Source organism: Stigmatopora nigra, chromosome 19 (genome assembly GCF_051989575.1).
Source record: "Stigmatopora nigra isolate UIUO_SnigA chromosome 19, RoL_Snig_1.1, whole genome shotgun sequence".
In the NCBI taxonomy this organism is placed as follows: domain Eukaryota; kingdom Metazoa; phylum Chordata; class Actinopteri; order Syngnathiformes; family Syngnathidae; genus Stigmatopora; species Stigmatopora nigra.
Genome location: NC_135526.1, coordinates 3,984,871 through 4,005,554, shown reverse-complemented (window position 1 = coordinate 4,005,554; position 20,684 = coordinate 3,984,871). Strand labels below are relative to the sequence as shown.

Here is a 20,684-nt window from a genome sequence, read left to right as displayed (position 1 = left end):
TGCTTGACTTTTGAGGGGCCTCAGCATGTTTTACCTTTTAAGAGACATTTCCAGGGCAAATATCAGCAGTTGGAAGAATATGAATGAAGCCGCGTACCTTGAAGAAACCCAGAGCATCTGCATTTGGTTTGCAAGTCTTGAGTTTATTTCTTTTTTGCTTTCGTTTCTACTCCCACAGCTGTCGTGGAAGGGGACAGCTTTGAAGAGGTCTATCACAAAGTAAAGACAGTTATCGAGGAGCAATCAGGGCCTTACATTTGGATTCCTACCCGAGAAAGGCTGTGATGCCCTCCCTCCTTGCGCATCATCTACCGACTCACACAACCCTTCGCTGCCGAGCAAGCCTCGCCTCCTGGGCCATCCTCCAGAAAAGCCAGTACTTCAAAGAAGAAGACGGACGACAAAACCACAGGAAGTGTCAGTGGGATGATACTAGAAAAAAAAAAACTCACAAACGGCCATGTATAATTATAGACTGAAACAGACTGTAATTAGTATTCCACTTTCACGAGGCGGGGCTTAGTTCTGAAGCCATGTTCACACTTGCCATTAACTTATTCAGGGCCATTGACGATGATAGACATCGAAGAGAGAAGACGGGAAAGACATGGGTATGTGCGAAATTTAAACACATCAGCTGCCATTGACAGACGCCCACAGCTGGGAGAGGCTGGCCGACCGTCTCAGTAAAAATGAATTGGACATCGGTCCCCCGTCAATGGCGGTCAATGAGTTTAAAAGCCTTTTCATTCAATCTGTGAGCGCAGATGACTTAAAGAAAGTCAGTTCATGGCGTGAATTTTCTCGTATGAGTTCAAAAGCCATGTCAGTTTTTGCTTCCATAATATCTAGCCAATTGAGCCAATCCCAGAATACCCTTGGATTTGAAATCCAGATTAATTTTGATGTCAAGTGTGAACTGATTCATATATCTCATATGTCCTGAAACAGTCTGGAAATGAATCAGGTTTTGAGAGATTAACAGGCAGTACAAGGTGACATGGAATGGATCCCCAGCTAGTTAGAAACCTACACCTGCAATGAAGGTGCTCTCTTTTTTGTAACACATCTGCTGGCTATCTTTTAACCCATCCACTCTGCCTTGTTTCAGGACAGAAAAGTAGGGCGCGGTCAACTAAAAACAGAGTGCCCAGATCCTGCCCTGATCTTAAAGACCAGTAATCTTCTATGGGCTAATCATTTTTTTCTTGACTCTGAGGAAATCCCAAACTCAGTAACCAAGACTGATCACAAACTGATCACATGGCCCTATATAGTGAAAATGATTATCAGGAGGGAGGGAAGAAAATGAATATGCATTGTGCATGCATCCTCAGAGGCCACGGAAAGATAGGACACAAACCAATGAAAGCTGTATGGAAAAATCCTTTAAAAAAAAAAGTTAAATAGAGTGTGAGAGAGAGAGATTTTGAAGCATGTCTAGCGATGAATCAGATGTGCAGGCCAGAAACTATTGACATACATTTTAGCCTCTTATGCACACACTCCCACGCACGTCCTCACCCTCGTGCACCCAAAACTTATTATTATTGTAATCTCAGCTGTAACCTATCACACAGCTCTACAAGGATGACGAGGGTCTTTTCATGACCTTTGTCCGGTCACAAAACCTGGATGAATGTTATCACTCTGGGCACAAACAGCAGAGCTTGAACACAACCATCACTCTTCCGAACCAGTCCCTCAGCTACAGACATTCACACTGTCTCCTAGAGCGGCTGTACTAAAAGCCATGGTGTCATTGTGTTGGCGTGTGCGCATGTGTGTGCGTATGTCGAAAGTGTAGATCTACTTTTACTCTTTGCTTCCAGTTCAACTCTGCTTTCTCCTTATTGCGACCATACACATTAAAGCTAAGTCACAAATAAATGATCAAAATATATATATGTATGTATATATATGTGTATATAATAATAGTAATACATATATGTATAAATATATATATATACATATATGTATAAATATATACATATACATATGTATATATACATATATAGATATAATTACAAATATATACACATATATCTTTTTTATGACAATTTCTTACAGGACTATAGTCTGTATTTAAAAAAAATCTTCAAACATCTTTATTTAAATTTGCAATTTTGTTTTTGATATTTATTCACAGCCACTAAAAAGTTACACAAAAATAAAGCAGACATGTCAGGGAATTAGTTTGAAAGCGATTACCACACGCGAGAGGGGAATGCATCTGTTAAAGTGACATGCCCAATTAATCTCATGCCACTGTAATAGTCGCAATTGGTTTCAATTTCTAATTTAAAAATGAGTAGTGTGCAGTTTTATTCCAAGGAAAGTGGAAGATGTGCACATGATCCTGTGCAATATTGCAATGTTGTTATGCAATGAAGGTTATATATGTGTGTCCAGATTTTAAATTATTTATTGCACTGAAAGCATTTTATGCCACAGTTAAAAGACTAAATCGATCAATGATTTCTAGATTTTATGAGCATGTGTTTGTGTTTGGTTCTTTTTCATTTAACTGAATTCTCAGAGTGCAGGTAAAAAAATATTGATTGATCGCTCATATTTGTGGATGATTTCTTTTTCTCACTGACCTTCCTCCAGCTCATGAAGGAACAAACAGCTGGAACACATTGATGGCGAGTATACATTTGTTTTGTTCATTTATTTGGAAGTGTCAGCATAGTTTTTATATTGATTTGCACATTGAGAGAGTTTTTTGCAGTCTTGCTGTAAATATGATTGCCGTTACTGGCTTTAGATTTAACTGTGGACACAGCAGGATTGATGCAGGGTACTGAATCCTTCAGAACTACAGCTCAGTTTACCAGATCCAAAATAGAAAACATCTGTGTTCACACGGATACACACAAAACAAATATATTATACCTAGCATCGGATCACATCCATCAATAGAATGTTTTCATTTTGTTTATTTGAGGGTACCGTGTATTTCTAAATTACTCTCAGCCATGCATACCATAGAGTGATATTCCTTATTAAAAGAAAGTATATTAATTTTTACAGAAAAGACTGATTATAACAAAGGTGACTGATGCAGAAAACTATATTTAACAATGACAATATCAAGCGAATTAAAAATGTTCCAATTCCGTGAAGCGCTTGTTGTAAATTAGCTATGAAATAATAAAATTAATTTAAAATGCTTTTGACAAAGGACTCAGAAGCCTTGTTTTTTTTTAATGTTTGCTAGAAAAGTCTTGTGTAATCAGTGTTGCTGCTTTTAGATTCAACTACATGGAGCACAACTCCACCATGAGTCACCCTGAGCTTTTGGCTCCAACCTCCTCATCTCAGCCACCATTTTTCCTGGACAAAAGCAACTCTGAATACTTGAAACGGTATTGTGGATCTGTTTTCAATTTCACTGCTTTCACATAAAGTTCTCATTCAAAAGAAAATCAATAGACAAAGAAAACATGGAAATTGGCATACAATATCAAGAATTTTCATCCTGTAATGACATATTACATTCAAAATATTAAAAAAAATATGGTGAAAACCACTTTTTAGTATTATGCAGACATATTTGATTTAGAGAAAAAATGTCACACACTATTATACAATGGTGGCTTAGGATACCAGATTTTCTCATTTTGCTTTGTTAATTTGCTTCTAACTCAAAACACTCATGTTGTAAATAAATTTTTTTTTTGCCTTATAAAGTTGATAGAATTGCTATTTATAGTTAAACAGTCCAACACCCTCAATGCCCAGGTATTTTTCTTCAATTTGGCCACCGGGGGTCAGTGTAATTACATGAGACAAATTAAGCCTCACAACTGCATCAAGGGACTCAAAAACTGCATTAATTAATAATACTACTTGTCCTTTTTTCAGTGGACAAATAGGTTATTTTGTCTGTCTACAATAGTTGCTCCCCTCTTTGTGTTCAAATATGCAGTTGCAATGCGTTGCCCACTCTATGAAATACTTCATGATGTGTTGGCATTAATCTAGTTGAATTAAAAGGATGCATGATACAGTTTATTTATATTAATAATAATACTCATCATGCTTCACTTTATTTCAAAGCATCTTTTAAAACTGATTACAAGTGCTTTATTCAAATATAACATTTTTGATTTAGTGCAGATTTCCTCTTCCCAATCAAAAAACATGCCCTAAATACGGTTATTAGATGACACTAATGTCAAATCAGATCAAATCATAAGCCTTTATTGTCATCATACACAGCTGCATATAACGGAATCGGTTGTACTACTCCACAAAGTGTGTTTTCCTAGTAAAAACATAAATAGGTAATACTAAAACTTTTTTTTTTCGCTCAAAAACTTCTTCCAAACTGTGTTTTTCAAAAGATCTACTTTTACATTGGTCATAATTTCCATGTGAATGAAAAGCTAAAAATGTTTTTAATATAATATGTTTATAGATAGATGTGTTTTATCCTTTTAATTTGGAAATATTGAGTATATTCCAACTCAGAAATGCTCGGTTAATTTAACGCATGCTTCCTGAAATAGCTGCCAACAAGCCAAATATATCTGAGTGGGAAGAAGCCAAAGGAATGCCTCCAGATTGTATCATTAAATTAAATCAAGATGGTGATTAGGATACAATTTCAGTTTCTCTATAAATGAGCATCTAAAGACGCAAAAAAGAAATTACCGCGCTGATTTGGTTAACTAAGTAGGATCAATGTGAAATTATTTTCATGTCATCCTATTACATGACCAAAAGAAATTATTCACTTATTTTATTTAGTTTTGTTTTTTTAAAAAAGAGGCTCTTTTCACTGCTGTAGGTCTGTGGTGCTTGATTTAAAAGGGGGGAACTTGGAAGAAACAGCAGTTGATTTGTGACTAGCCTGGTATGTAGTGGGAACCCGAGCTGAAGAATTAGAAAGAAGGGTTTCCGAAGCAGCTTAAGAGTGAATAACTTGTATCTGAAACCAGTGAAGCAGTCCAGGGTTACACGAACGATCAAAGCCTTTTTCTCATCACCAAACCAGAAGACACAAGAGTTGTCATTTGGAGTTTTTACAGTCGCCTTCCTTGGTGCTTACCAAGCCAAAATTATGCTTTAATTAATCACAATTCGCATGACAGTTTCCTTTGAATTCCATATTATCCTGAGTTTATGACACTCGGCAGATTTTAAAACCAGGATGATTACATGGTTGGTTTAAAGATTCCCAAAAATTCATCTGCTAGTCATCAACCTCCGGAACATGGCATCATTTTTTACCTCCATCGCAACTTGACAGTTCCAGAAGGGAGGAGAGGGTCAAACAGCTGCCTTCAATTGTCATATTCTATTATTCATTTCAGCCTGCTGAGCTGCTTTTACGCTTTTATTATTTGTGTCGGCCTCCCCTGACCATTTTGGGGGGGCTATTTGGTCCCAGCTGGCTACTTCACACTGCACGTCCATGTGTTAAATGTATCGGTTGAATCTGGTTTATGTCATGTTCAGCTCACAATCTATGTATCAAGTGGAGCTAACATAGATTCACACTCAGTTCAATGCTTTGACATGGTGTGATTATTTGTCCTGCTTGAAAAATTGATTGACCTAAGTTACATTCACTGTTTTCCCCCCCGTGAGTGCGAAACTGAAAATGGCCAGTGACGAACAGGCGTCACATTTTTTCATTGTATTGCTTTTTGTTCTTCTTGTAGTCAGGCAACCAAAGTGATAAGGTTTCTCGGCAAATGAATAGAATGACTAAAATCCACAACAGAAGTAACGAACATTGGGCAATTTTCACACACACACACAAATAGTATCTGAAGAGAGGAAATGGTAACTATAGGAAGGAAATTTAGAACAAGACCAGACAAATGTGTGAACCGTCACACTCTTTTTATGTTCCTTTATGTTGAAAGCAATTATTTAACTGCTATTATGTTCCTCACACCAAAAAAGGACAAAAATATTTTAGGAACTAGCTACAACAAGAATACTTCCGATATAATCCTCTATTTTCTTCCATCCAACCAAAGGGTTAGATGAATATTCCAACTTTTGCATGATAAAGACGAGTCTCAACTACTGTTTTCCATTGACTGCAGAAATCTTTCCTTCTGTCGGTTTCCACTATGCAGAGGTAAAGTGTTACCTCCATATTTTATGGCACAATTTGAATGATTTAGAATCTTGCTAATTTATTCCTTCACACCTTTCTATCACTAAATAAGTATATTTAAATCTGACCCAGCACTCTGTCAATCAATCTATCTATCTAGTTGTCAATGAAAGAGTCAATCCTATTTGATGTGCTCTTCTTTCGAACAGGATTGGCTCTGTTTTAAGTCAGGAATTGTGTTAAGAATACAGCTTTGAGTGTGGTGTTAGCTGGCCCCTCTGGCCCCATATTTAAGTGGCTTGAATTAACCAGCCACCGCCCCTAAATGCAGCAATCTAATCCTATTCATTTTCCACTGAGACAAAAGACATCTGTCCAGCAAGCTACCTGTCTTCTCTCTAAAGTAAAAGCCTCTCTGCATGCCTTTTTTTTTAAACACAAGCACCCACATTGATTAGCTTCAATGAAGTGTAAGAAAATTTCAAGTTTTATAATCTGATTTAGGTAATCTATTCCTGATCTGCCTTCTTACTCAGAGAGGATGCTGACAGATCATTGCATCACTTTTCAAAAATCTTTTGAACACAACTTGAAGAGAGAAAAAAAAAATACATATGAGGTTGAATGAAAATCCTTGCCAAGACATTGAAGGAATTAAGTCACTGATCTTGTTTTTTTTTTCTTCTCTTTTCTTTGCAGTGTCCCCACTGGGCCAGCTTGGCCCAGGTTTGACATCTTTACCCAACTGTGGCTTGAACTCTTTCACCAAATGAGCCCGAGGTAGCGTCAGTACCATTGAAATGTATTGAGTTTCTCAGTTATTCAACTTCAGCCAAAAACATACGTACGCCGAACCCCGTAAACAAGAAAGACTGGTCCCGTCTTACTAAGATCAAACCCAGCCTGGCCTTGTTAGCCATCTGAATTTCAAATGGCTTTTCTTATGTTTTGTTATTTATTCTTGCAATTTGCATTTGATATTATTAATGTGGCTGTCAATCGGAGTCTTTTTTCCAGAAGTTATTCAATCCACACCCCCTTGATAAAAGGGACGCATTAATTAGATAAGAAAACAGCCGACGATGCTGCATCACTGATGTAATGAATGTGTAATGTTGTGGCTCTCATTAAGAAATGCTGCGTTCTGATGGCTTGTTAGAAAAACATTGCACATTCCAGGGAGATGTCATTAGACGTTCAAGTATCAAAGCATCCACTGAGTTAGTACAAATGCATGAGAAATCATTTGGAATTTTGGCAGGGTTTAATTATGCAACTTTAATATTATCTCAACAGACTATTTCCGCAGACACTAGCTAGTGAATATTGCAGAAGCTGCCATGCCAAGATCGGAATGACACTAAACCCAGTATCTGCGTTTCACAGGCTCCGGCCGTTTAAATCCCAGGTTAAAGGTTATCTTGCTTCAGGGATTGTCCTTGAAAGCTCATATTCTTCAGGCCTTAACATGTATTGTGGCCTAGAAAATCAGAACCCCCTTCCCCCCCCCACTAACAACAGTGCCAAGAGGGCCAAATTTGGGACAGAATCGGGCCAACTAAATTGGGAGAGACTGATAGCATCCTCATCTACCACCAGGTTTCATCAGCACACACTCAGCTGCTGGTGAGGCTGCATGTGAAAATTGGAACGGATATAAAACTAGGTTTTCATTTCAAAATAAATGTTGTTTTTTTTAAGATAAAATGTCTGAGAGCAAACGACATAGTGAAGTAGCCACAGTTTTGAATTGAAAGGTGCCAGGGGGCAATTTCAAGTATCATCATACTGTCATATAAGGGTGAAATACAAAGAGAAAAGGCTTGTTTCAAAGCTTTTGTGAATCTGGCAAAGGCATTTCACTATTCCACAAAGGGCTGCAGTGGGTGCGGGTTTTCATTCCAACCCAATAAAGAGGACACCTTTGTCACCAATCTGGTGTACTACAAGTGCAATCAGTGGATTGCAGTCAGGTGCTTCTTGTTTTCTGCAGAAATCTCATTGGACAAAGCTTCTGTGCCGGATCGGTTGGAACAAAAACCTGCACCCAGAGCGGACCCCGAGGACCTGTTTGCATGCACAGAGAATGGTGGGTTGAAACTAGAAGTAAATGTATATGCACAGATTAAGCATACTACTCAGAAATACTGCTTTTGTAATATTATTTCATATAACCAGAGATTTAAGAGCACATTAGATGTTGACATCTGCACATAAAATATCATTCATTCATGTACACATACTAGTAGAAGCATTGCTGCAAAACAAAAAAACGTTATGAAAAGGAGAGAAAAATGTGTTATCAGTAATGAATACTGCATTTTAGTTAGCAAATGTAGGTCAGGGCTTCTCCCATGATTTAGACTGGGAGATAAAGTCTTGCTGATTTTGCAGTGTTCCTTTACATGCTTTGAAGCATTCCACATGTTCAAAGTATTTCCATTACAGCTACAATTTCATTTATTTGAAGTGTCCAATAAAATAACGTGGGTGATAAGTGCTTTTATTTTGATGGTATTTTTCAGAAGTGAAATGCTGAAATCGCGAGCTTTTCAGCTCCGCGATGATGGAGAAAGGAGTGGGCGGGGCTCGCTGGAGCTGCCTGCAGCTGGACTTGCGACCAAGATGATGAGAAGTCTCCAAGGTTTGGACACTGTGCGTATTTCACTGCTCTCCTGTCAACTTTCATCATCTGTCCTGTCTTCTTTTGAGGCGTTCTACACCAGAGTGATCTTTTGCACATTTTTTGCTGTTGCCAATTGTCGTGGATTCTTTTTTTTCTGCGTGGCAAGCCAGAACAAGTGTAGTGAAATTGCGGGTGAACGACCGAGCACGCTGTCTTCAATTCTGGTGCTCTTTTGGAGCAAATCGAACGTAAAAGGACTCTTCAAATTGTAAGATCTCCTTCTTGGAAATCTGGACTTTGACAACCGAAGATGCTTTAGGGAAAGTATTTTTTTTTTATGACCCATTTATCAAGTTGTCAACATGACAGAAAACTTGTGACTTTGCTTTCAGAACTTTTTAAATTTTTTGATCGAATGTGACAGCCCTCCATGTGTGTAGATATATATTTTTAAATAACATCTGGCTTTTGGTGTTTGATCTTTTTTTTTTAAATTGAATTTCAGCAACGGTGTTTTGGCTTTGTGAAAGAAGTCCACCTTAAATGCAGACTGGTCTGTGTTCCCCGAACGCACAGTTGATTTGCCAGGTCTTCCTCATCGTTCTTCCAACGTTAAATAGGTGGCACAAATCCATTGTGCACCGTTCACAATTATTATGGAGCTGACATATATGATCCTTGGCCTGCTGGTGTGCATCTTCATGGACTGGTCTCCTCAAGCTTCTGCAGAAGAAGGTGAGTCCCAACAAGGCTACTTTGTTTTATTGGAAGCTGTCAACCAGTTTGAAACAGTACATAAGTGATGTCTATACAGCAATGTTTCCCAACCTTTTTTGAGCTGCGGCACATTTTTTTTGCATTGGAAAAATCCCAAGGGACACCGCCATCTGAAAATCTCTCATTTCATTTCATTTTCTCAACCACTTTATCCTCATTAGGGTCGCGGGGTTAAAATACAGTAGTATCTTATCTAAGATTTTGTCAAATATGCAGCCGTTTTATCAAGTTCTAAAATGTTGTTGACGTACATCTGATTTAATTGAAAAAAGATTCTAGTCCAGGAAAATGTTCAGCCTTGATTGAGGTCTGAGGGAATTATTTTCATTGCATTTATGTGCCTAAAATCCATTAGAAAAGACTTGGAACTAGTCAATGTTTTATGTTTATGCAAATTACTGTAGTGGTTTGAAAGAATGTTTGTAATGCTCTATGCTGTAACACAATTGTGGGTTTGGGTGATCACAATGCCATCTGTTAGGTTTCTACACTAAACAATTAATGTACAAATCCATCAAGGCTGAGTTTTAATTTTCTATCAGGTTTTTCTGGTTATACAAGCAGTTACTGATAGTTTTGTTATTTCCTTAACCCCCCTCTTGATATGATATCGGTGCTCCACACCATGAAAAGTTGCATGAACTAACATAAAATCAGTCAATTGTTTTCTACTAATTTCCAAAAACAATTCCAGCACTGCCTGCGCATGGCTTTTGAAGATGAAACAATGGATTTCATGCCAAGTTTCAATCAATGCAGGTTGTCAACAGGAACACACGGAACATGCTTGGCTTCACTTGCTCTGTGACAGGAACTCCAATCTGTCAGCTGCCTTTGCTTGGCCCCATCGTTGAAGAAGGGGGTCTGTCTATTATACTAGAGAAGAACAATGATATAGCTCAGATGAGGCCAGCCGTGCTTTTGTTGTGTGCAGTCAAACATTAAAATTTGGGAATCTCCATGATAAAAGTCTTGATGACCAGCCAAGTTGGGTTGTTTGTTATTGATGGCTTCCAGATGTAACAATGAAGTAATGTGGGATTTTTCTTTTTAATTTACTCTCACATAGACAATAATTATTTGTTTTGCATGGTGGGAACATGTCACATGCCTGGAGTGGTCTTAAGAAAAATTGTAATTTCCTGTGTTGTGGATAAAGTTGTGTCTCGCTGATGACAGACCTAAGTCTAGAACGGTGGAGTTCTAAAAGTTTAATGCCTGCTTATTTGGTGGGGGGAAAGCAGATATTTAAAGCTGTTAATCACAAAGTAGACAGAAAGCAAAACCCACTTCTTAAAACATTACATCATTTCTCAAGACTGATCTATATGATAGCAGGTAAGTCCTTCTGTTGAGGACAAAATTGTGTGACTTTCAAGAGTTTGGAATAGGGATGTCATCCACTATTCTGGATCAAAGTGAGGGTAACATCTCCTCTTTTTATTTAGCTTTTATTTAAATAACTGACTAGATCAGGGGTTGGGAAGCTTTTTGATGGAAAGAGCCAAAAACAATTCATATTTTTTAAATGTTAATCCTTGATAGCCTTGTTCCGAATTTAAAAGTCAACATACATGAAAAAGTCTGCCTTTTTTTAGTCACTTCACGACTTTTAAAGTACAAAAAATATCTGACTGCTTTTGACGACATTGTTACTTTGGCTCCCGAGCCATAGGTTCGTTCCCTACCCCTGGACTAGATCATTCCAAGACCAGATCTAGTTCTGTTCCTGTGAAGATTAAAACCCAAAAGTCTTTATCAGATAATTACTTTGGCTATAATTTTATAGTGAACTGTAAGTATGGAAGGCTCAAGTAGGAAAGTGGTTAAAGAAATAAACAAATTCCCATATGGCATATGTATGAATCCCGTACACATGCTACTTGTATACAAAAACGCAAACCAAAGGCCACAAATTAAAATGGAGGGAAGCTTTTGCTTCTTTTAAGAAGATATGCTATGGTAGGAGATTAAATTATGAGTGTAAGCGATGCGTACGTTACTGAGCTTCTGTGGTGGCGTTAAAAACCACTTGGAAGAAGGGGGCTTTTGTACATTACCACATTTTGAAGAAAATTACCACACTACTGTAAACAGACCCCAGAAGAAACCCCATCATGTGGCTGTCATTATGTGACTATTTGTAATACTGTGATTGCATCCTTCTTTGCTATTGTGCTCATTTCAACAAATAGTGCTTTTTTTTCATTTGAGACACTATTATGTTGGATATAATGGACAACACTGTGTAGTAGGCTATTTCTCTGCTTGAATTTATGAATCTGCTTGAAGATTGTGGTGGTCTTGGTAAATAGAAGCCTGTTCTATCCCAATTTGGTGACACCTGGTACTCCAAAAATAGCCATATATAGGGCGCCAATACCGATAACGTTGTATCAGATGGTTTTCACTAATCTGCTCTTAAGAATCACTGGCTGCTATGTTCTTATATTTTGGTTTGCTGCTGCTACAAATTGTGGTCTTTGGTCTAGTTTGTATAGTGGGGGCCTGCCTCATTGTGGTGGATGAAAAACGTTGACAGCACTCTTTTGGCTGGTGTCTGATGGGGGTGGGGGGATGCCACCCCCCTTTAGTGCTGCAAATTGTACTACAGCGTACTGCATGCAAAATATAATTCATTTGCCAGAGTGGTGTTGATCACATGATTCGTAGCGATGAAATTGTAAGGAAAAAAACAGGGAAATTGTTCATGTTTCCACCAAAAACATTGCAGTTTTCGGCATGATCACAATGTCTTTGTCATTATAATCTAGCATTTAGTGTTTATTCTGTAAATATAATGTGGGAAGAAGCGTTGATTTCCACATCGCAAATTTGAATGGAAAATTCTTACATTTCATGAAATTTGCATTCATTTTCTGTAATACCAATGACTTCCTCACCATATTCAACATACTTATCTTGTAGTTATGCTTTTAACTCCTTGCCACTTCAAGTGCGGTTAAACTTAAATAGTTGTTGTTTTCAAAAGCACTTGCTTTTAATACGTTATTCACCTCACATGAGGCTTGATCCTTACCTTTAACGCAGAGGTATATATCTCTCCTCCTGTATTTTTACACCTCAAGTCTTTTTGATGCCTTGCTTCCACTGTGCTATTTATTTCACATGCTGACTCTCTTCCCTTGCTGCAGAAATGTGGATCCTTTCCCAGAAATCCTTTTAAACGGAACCGATTTTTATAAGAAAGGGATTTGCATTTAAAGCAAGCAAGCCCACTCCCCCCCTCACTCCCTCTTTCTGAAAGCTGCAAGCCCGTCATCCTCGCCACCTCAATCCCCTGATTAGCTTCCTCAAGTGTTAAACAGGCATCCGGGTGCCACAAGTACCCTAGTTGTGTGGATGTTCCCTCATGAAACAGCAGGTGGATGATAGTTGAGAGGATGTCACCCAACCCCTACCAATACATCCAGGCATTTACTCTGGAGAGCCCGTCTGTCCTCCACCTACACTCTGCTCTCTGAGTGGGCTGTAGCAGAGTGAATATCAAGCTCGTGCTTATGAGCCTATAAGCACCAAGCAAAATGGCCTTTTCTTGTGGTGGTGACTGCCATTCTCTATTCACGCCGGTTTCCAAAAGATGGGAAGACTGACCTGTGTTTGAGTGGAATCATACACAAGTCCAGATTTTTTCTCCTAAAAAAAGTGCTTAACTCTTTTAATTGCACAAGCACAATCCATCAGTTTTGTAGTCACATGGTTTGCAGTTTGGTAGTTTGTCAAGGAAGAAAATCTCTATCCAAATTTGGTATGTCCATATTCTGATTTTTTTTTCTTCAAAATATTTTACTGATACTGCTATGATGTCCATATTTTTAAACCAGTAAAAATAATGCAAAATGTAATGTCACCAGTAAATGGCAAATGCCATTTTAGTTTTAAGTGAGCTCTGGACCTATATTGCTGTCAATGTAGAATGAAGGGCGTTGTAATTAGAAGAAAGATTACTACTAAGCTCAGAATGATTTAAAATCCCCCTTTATTTCATTTATGTTTTCCTCCTCCCTTGAATGCTATGAATCAGTTAAACATCATTAGCAGTATCTGCAAGCGTAATGTATAATAAGACCAAGGTTTTTCACTCAGGTGTAAACCCATGATATTTCCCTTCCTGACCTACATTTTGTGTCGCATGCATATTTTTTTTCTTTCCAAATCAAAATGCAACTGGGAGAGAGCCTGCGCACGTTATGTTCGTACCTTTTGCATGTGCGCACCGGCTCAAGCATGTCTCGAAGGGGCTTGCTTTCACGCACTGCGCTGTGTGGGTTCTGCTTCATACAGCATAACAGAGACATTCCTGTGAATGGGTTGCCCTCCTACAGCTGCACACAGTTAAGAGCTTAAACAAGGAGTCGCATTTTAAACCCTAGTCAGGGGAGTTTACTTTACGATGCTTTCAAAAGCCATTTCTTTGCCAGCTGGCTTGCTCCTCTTTTTAAGGAGTGCTGCACCCAACAGGTTTTTTCACATTGTGCTGTGGCTAATTATCATTAACCATGTTATGTACACATTCACCGTCTAATGAGAGCTATAATTGACATGTCAGAGTTGTTATTGTGGTTGGAGTTTTCAATGGTTAGTTTATCTCATGAGGTAAATTGTGTATATAAACTACCTCCGTGCATCTAATCAAGTTGTGAAGTCAGTTTATATTGTTATTTTTAGAACCCCGGATTGGAAGGAGGGATGGTTTTAAATTTTAAAAATTGGAATACAGAATTTGGTGCACTAAAGAGCAAAGACAATAGTCCTTGTATAATAATGGCTCTGCATCTCAAGATGAGTCTATATATAGCCACAAACTTGCCGGCTGGCTCAGGAAGTGCATAGACTGATTAAAAGTGTACACTCCCCTGCATGATTTTGAATGACTAAAATTTAGCTTTAACCAAATAAAAGGCTTTTGCTGGGTAGTCTTGTTACAGTCCTTTTTTTTTTTTTTTTTTTTATTTCACCAGAGCATTACGTGAAGCTATGCACCTCCAAAGCAGATTAGTCACTGTGGTTTTTCTATCCCTACCAAACATATATTTTACAGTGTTTTTCTATAATTTAGGAGTTGAAAAACAAGTAAATCAGAAAACATTTTCAGGACACTTAAGCACGCTTCAGTTGGAACATCATGGAATTGTGGATTAGACTGCATTTTCACCAGAGACGGCATTGCTTGAAGCTATGCACCTCCACAGCAGATTAGTCACTGTGTTTTTCTACTCCTACCAAAAATATATTCTTCGAAAATCTAGGAGTTAGAAAACAAGTCAATCAGCAAACATTTTTTGACGTCAAAGTATGCCTAAAATGGAACTTGTGGATTAGATGGATGTATTTTTATGTAAAGAAAGTTGAATTTGTTGGAGAAGACTGACAAATGATCAGCTCAGGTTATTAGAACCATCCAATAAGGGGATGTGAAAAACTCCTGCTGGGTTAGGAGATCATCCCAGATTTTATCCCTGTATGGCTTCAAATTGTCCAAGCCACAGGAGGTCACTGACCCCTGACCCTTGGGCCTCTTTGTGAACAGGGGAGAAGAGGATGAGAATACTTCTCCAAAAGAAAGGAAGCCCATAAGCAAATCTTTCCCATGGTGCTTTTGTTAGAATGGCGCACACAATCTGCTGCAAGTGTGCATTAATGAAGATGATAATAGCAGTGTCCAATGACTGAAGCTGCTTTGCTTTGACGATTTATAAAAAATCCTCCAAGCCTGAGTAGAGTCTATTTTTTTAATTGGGCAGACCCTAAAAGGTCAAACAATGCTCGACTTTCAGCATTAGCTTCGTTGGCGATAGAAAAGAAGGAAGAAAGAGAGGAAGATGGATTTTGCATTTGTGATCTGCACATTGTCTGGGCACTTTGTTTTTGGTCTTTAATATTATACTGTGAATAGAAAAATGCTTTTATATCAAAGTTTTGGGAATGAAATCAGCATGCTTCTTTCGCTGCCTGCTTTCTGGCCTATTAAAATCCTATGGAGTGATCTTTTGGTTGTGTTTCATCAGTGAAGCTCCAGGCTTCCTGTGGTGTGACAGTTTACATTATGAATAAAAATGTTCTTGGCTGCGTTAATCAATACGAGTGACCCACATTTGCGGGGCACTTTCCTCCCATGCTGCAGCATGAAGGATTTGAGATTTATGGACATGCAAATTCATTTGGAGTTCTTTTTCTTCTTGAATTTGTTCAAATAATGAGAGGTGGGTGAGATGGTTGAGTGATTCAAAATGGGAAGAGATAGAGAAATTGTTTGTGTCCAAAAATAATCTGTTGTTAAAAGCCTATAGAAAACTTGGGGAAAACTTTTGTGTAATTCATTCGTCTTTTGGTTAGGACTGCAAAGCAACCTGCCACTTGGGAGCTGAACCATTGCTTTCAAGAAGCTCTCACGTTTTTCATGTGGCCAGTTATATTTGAAGAGCGCTTGAGAGAGTGGTGCTCATAATTGGAAGATGAGGGAGGTGAACTCACTTAGTGGCGGATCAATATTCCAGAGATGCTGAAATGTGCAGCGGAGCGAGGCAATTGCATCAATCATAACAGGGAAAGTGCATCACATAAAATGTTCCAATGTGTCGATTAGATAACATGTTTGAAATTATGGATCAGTGGAATCATTGTACTTTTTATGTCCTTGTCACTTGTTTCAAAGTCAACAAGAATGCATAGACGGCATTTATTTTCCCAAATCTAATTCAAGCTAATTTTTCATTGTGTACGATGGTCTCCTTGGGAATATTTTTTTTTTTTTGCCGGGGAACTGTGTGTGACTGTTGTTTATACAAGGGAAGAAATGGTTGGAGTCCAAGACGAACAACGGCTGTACAGCATTTGACACCCCGGGTCAAAACTCATTACTTGTGGGCGGTGATGTAAATGGCGCAGAACCAAGTTGATGTCTCATATCCTTTTTACCTTCAGTTAACCCAACATTTCAGGCAATATGGAGGGACTTTAATAAATTCATAAAATTTGCATTCCTGTCCAACCATTGAATGTGGTTGTGTTTATAATAAACACGGGATTTTCCATGACAAAGTTTATATGTAAATACAAGGGTAGTTTGTTTGTTAACCTTTTTTAAAAATATTTTCTGTCCATCAACTCTGCTCCAAATTCTCAACGCTATTGTCGTGTAAATGTAACCCCAGTCTGACAGAACAATGACAGTTTGCTATTAGCAGAGGGAGCGAGTGGTTTTTACATCAGAGTTTGTTTTGTTCCCGCAAGTTTTGTCCTTATGCGAAATAGGATGCGATAAATCTTTAATGTTTCCAAAAAAAAAAATGTTGTCAACTCATAGCTTTATGCTGCAATTGAAGCATAAAACCAGACATGGACAATTAGGGGGATTTTTCCTTTCAATGTTCTTGCCACCTGGTGTGTTCCTGTCCTGCGAAACCGCCTATTAAAGTCATGTTTGTCCATTCTTATGAATGTATGGCTCTGAGCCAAAAAAACTGAGAGAATATGTTTCCAAGAAGTGGACTTTAATCCTCTGTGGATCTGATTGACAGCGGTGTGAATCCTCTCTGGTCCTTGTCTATAGTTTCGGTCCGGTGTTAAGAATATTCCAAAACTAGGTCACATCCTGTCCTGGGATGGAGAAGAAGCCCACACTCTTATTGATATGCATCCCTGCAGACAAGAAAGGGGAGGGCGTCAAACATTAACACCTTTCTTTCATCTCAAACTGGCTCTTTTCTCTAACCATTTCATGAGCTCGCACGTACTCAAAGTAGCTGAGCACAAACTCACTGGCTACAGGAGGCTTTTGTTAGTCAGTGCCCAGGAGTCAAACGGCGTCTGGCTCCCTCAATATGAATGGTTTGCACGTCGGTAAGCGCCCCCCCCAACAGACCCCGGACACAGGAAGGGACAGGAATTACAGGAAACTGAGGTTTAATCTGACTAGACGCAACTCTAACATAAGACATACAAACAAGGCTTTACACACACACACACACACACACAAGTTTGTGTCTAAATAGTCCAAGTCACAAACGGATAGCTGACACGTAATAAAAAAAAATTCTTGATCTTTTGCACTCGCTGCAAATAATAATGTTTGTCATATCTTGTCAATTCCAGGAGGAATTCTACCGCTATCATAAAGTATGATAATCCTCTGCTATTATTGCAATTCTTAACTGACAAAACTGTGTGATTAATCCCAGGCCTTCTTACTTGATACTAATGCTAAGAAGAAAAAAAAGAGCCATTAATTTACCCAAATGTTAGCTTAACAGGCAGAGGGAATTAATCTGAATGGATTTGGACTGTCTTCTGGAAAAAGATGCCTATTTGTTTCATATCTAGGTCTCTAAAAATAAATTAAATGAAGTGGGAACAGCCAAACTGGTTCTGTCCAACTATAACAAAGTAACAGTGCAGAGTTCATATTATTTTGATTTCTTTTTTAAACCATCACGAGACATTCTGTTCTTTTTTTCCTTAGTTTTCATGTTAAGATAATTATTCTGCACCATTGCAAATCTCTTAATCTAACTGTGGCCAATTGCATCATTTGTAATTTTGCAACATGTGGCTCATTTCCATTAGACATATTGTTTGCAAAATCTAAAACATATGCACAAGTCCCCGAGCTAGTTGGTCATTCATCCAAAACATATAAAAAAAAAACCTTAATTTGTGCCTTTTGTGATTGCAAAATGACGACCATACTGAAAAAAGGTAAATGGGAATTAAAAATGTATACCCTGGTCCCCCTTAAACCTAAACTTTGTTTTTTGGCATTGCAACTTTACTATTGTATGATATTTTCTTTTCAGTATCATAGTAACTCAATCTTAGCCAAAGATGGCACTTTGATCTACATGTTTTGTTTTTAATTTTAATCCTGGGCCTCCTAGGAAGCCTTTAGTGTTGCTTGAAAACCTATCGTTTTCTCCTCATATTTCTCTGTAATTTTTGGCTTTTCCAAAGTCTTTTGTGATACAGAAAATTAACAGGGTGGCATAAAGCAGTTCATTTCTTGTAATCCGTCTTAAGTTTATTGACCAGTAAATTTCTAACTAGGTTTCAAGTGACTTCTAGTATACAATTACTTACAAAAGAAATTGCTTTCCGTTTCACTGCATATCCAAAACAACTTCAACGTATATTGGAGCAGTTTTCAAAAGATAACCAAGATATATACATTTTTGCATACATTTTAATGGCTTTTATTGTTATTTAATATACCCGCTCCTCTTTATGTTCCCTTTTTTTTCATGGCCATCTATTTTTGTCCTCAAGTTGTGTGAGACTAAATGAAAATTTTTTTCTCCTTGAATTAAATGAGGTCTAATTGTAGCCAAAGCTGTCCTATAATTTTCCTTTTTAGCTTTTTTTTCCCAAAGCCAAAGTGGCAAATGGCAACGGAAAGGCAGTAACACAAAAAAAAAAAATGAAAGCTTGATGAATGACGTCTGATTGAATCTGCCTTGCTATTGAAAAAAAAAAAACATTGTTAATCTAAAACATGAAGACGGCCCCAGACAAATGAAGGTTTCATTATTGGCTGAAAAGCTCTCCCTCCTCTTTTTGTTTAGAAAAAAAAAAATGAATACAGGGTCAGGTTTTACATTTCAAAAGAGATATGCAACACCCTCTATTGTTGTCTCCCTTTCTTGCAGAAAATTTAACACCTTCTCGTTTCTAGTTTGTTGTACCGACATGGATAGGTGATTTGTATTACGTTACGTAACCCACTTGCTTAGATCATGGGAAGGCCTATTTAGTTTCTTTCTATTTAAATATATAATGTACCAAACTTGTTTTCTTTCTATTTAAATATATAATGTACCATTATTTTTGCCGAGTTGAACTCGGTGCACTTTTTTTTCCTAACCAGACTCTAATAAGGACAAATGTACTGTAATTGCTAACTACAAGTGTTTTCTTTTGTAGTTAAATATGGCCAGATGACGAGCTTTTATTGTTTCTACTGTTTTGTGGTATTGTAGAGTGGAGGGGCAATTTTCCGGTGAGTGGGTGGGTGGCCAGTCCCGCTCCTGCCGAAAGAATGTAAAGGAAACATTGGCTTCCTCTAATGAGACTTAATTCTGAGTCTACTTGGGCAAGAAGCAAGGCTGAGCGTGCACATAATAGGAACACTCACCATCTCATCGAAAACACTCATGCTCACACATCCTGTCTCATAAACCTTAATGATAGAGCGGTGATAAACAGCGATTTACTATGCTTGAGGGAGGCGGCGTTCTTTGGGTGCTGCTTCTTTTTTTTCCCCCACGTCCAATCAACATATAAAAGCGTGTCAGGTGTGCACTTGAAGGAACATGCATGCATTTGAATGTTGGATAAATGTAATGAATTATCTCAAACGTGGTCGACAAAATGCTATCTACCAAAAATGGTCCAATGGAGGGGATATGTGAATTCATTTTTTTTATATTCTGGCAACATTCAGACCACTTTTAGAGGGAAACGGCAGGTTTTTCCACTATGCAACGAGTTTTCAGATTTTGTTGCATAGCCATGTAAACAATCAATGTTTTTGTGTTCTTTTAATTCTAGCTCTGTGGTTCTCCATGTTCTCATTACAATTTGATTATCCAAAATGTCTTCCATGAGACTGAAGAGGCAAATGTTTGGATTTTCAGTTCCAAATTGCAGACATCACGTAAACAAGTGACATAAACAACACAGCTTTTTTTTCTCGATTTGTATTTAAACATCCACACGTAAACATCCGAGTAAAGTAGCTGGCTTTCTCTGCTTTTGAAGTGAAAGCCAATGGCAAACTCGTTTTTATTTTTCAAGGAGCAAAGATGTTGATAAAATCAAAATGGGCACTCAAGTCTCAGAGAGCCAAAGCCAAACAACCCTTATTTCTGCTCCAAATGATTTCTGTACACATTCATTGATAAACAATCCACACCCTGGAATATACCTGCATTTTGTCATTTAAGTTCTGACATCAGGCATTGGAGACTATGTATAGGCATACAAAATAATGCATTTAAAAGAGACATCTGTTGTTGCATGTATTTTTTTTAAGTTAAAGTTTTGTGAATGTTGTCGATTTCACATAAGTGCTATTCTTGGACAGGTAAAAACAAAAGGTAAAAAGTGTTTTTGTGAGTTTTACATTTGTATGCTGTGCTGAGATAGTCTGCCAGATGAGAAGATAACACTGAGGTGGAATTCTGC

General features: G+C 37.9%; 2 protein-coding genes across 5 annotated transcripts in view; both read left to right on the top strand.

The window, feature by feature from the left end:
• dlg4a (discs, large homolog 4a (Drosophila)) overlaps nucleotides 1-3,186 on the top strand; it is a 28,256-nt gene extending 25,070 nt beyond the window's left edge. For both annotated transcript variants that reach the window (XM_077740139.1, XM_077740138.1), the window contains one exon: nucleotides 179-3,186. In XM_077740139.1, the coding sequence (XP_077596265.1) occupies nucleotides 179-285 (107 nt within the window). In that variant the 3' untranslated portion in view covers nucleotides 286-3,186. The remainder of the gene's footprint in view (nucleotides 1-178) is intronic.
• Nucleotides 3,187-7,882: 4,696 nt separating this feature from the next.
• ephb4a (eph receptor B4a) overlaps nucleotides 7,883-20,684 on the top strand; it is a 29,929-nt gene continuing 17,127 nt past the window's right edge. Inside the window, exons 1-3 of one of the 3 annotated variants that reach the window (XM_077740613.1) lie at nucleotides 7,883-8,171; nucleotides 8,608-8,726; nucleotides 9,214-9,443. In XM_077740613.1, the coding sequence (XP_077596739.1) occupies nucleotides 9,365-9,443 (79 nt within the window). In that variant the 5' untranslated portion in view covers nucleotides 7,883-8,171; nucleotides 8,608-8,726; nucleotides 9,214-9,364. Of the gene's footprint in view, nucleotides 8,172-8,607; nucleotides 9,444-20,684 lie in introns of all 3 variants that reach the window. The other 2 variants (XM_077740612.1, XM_077740611.1) reach the window with 2 other exon arrangements.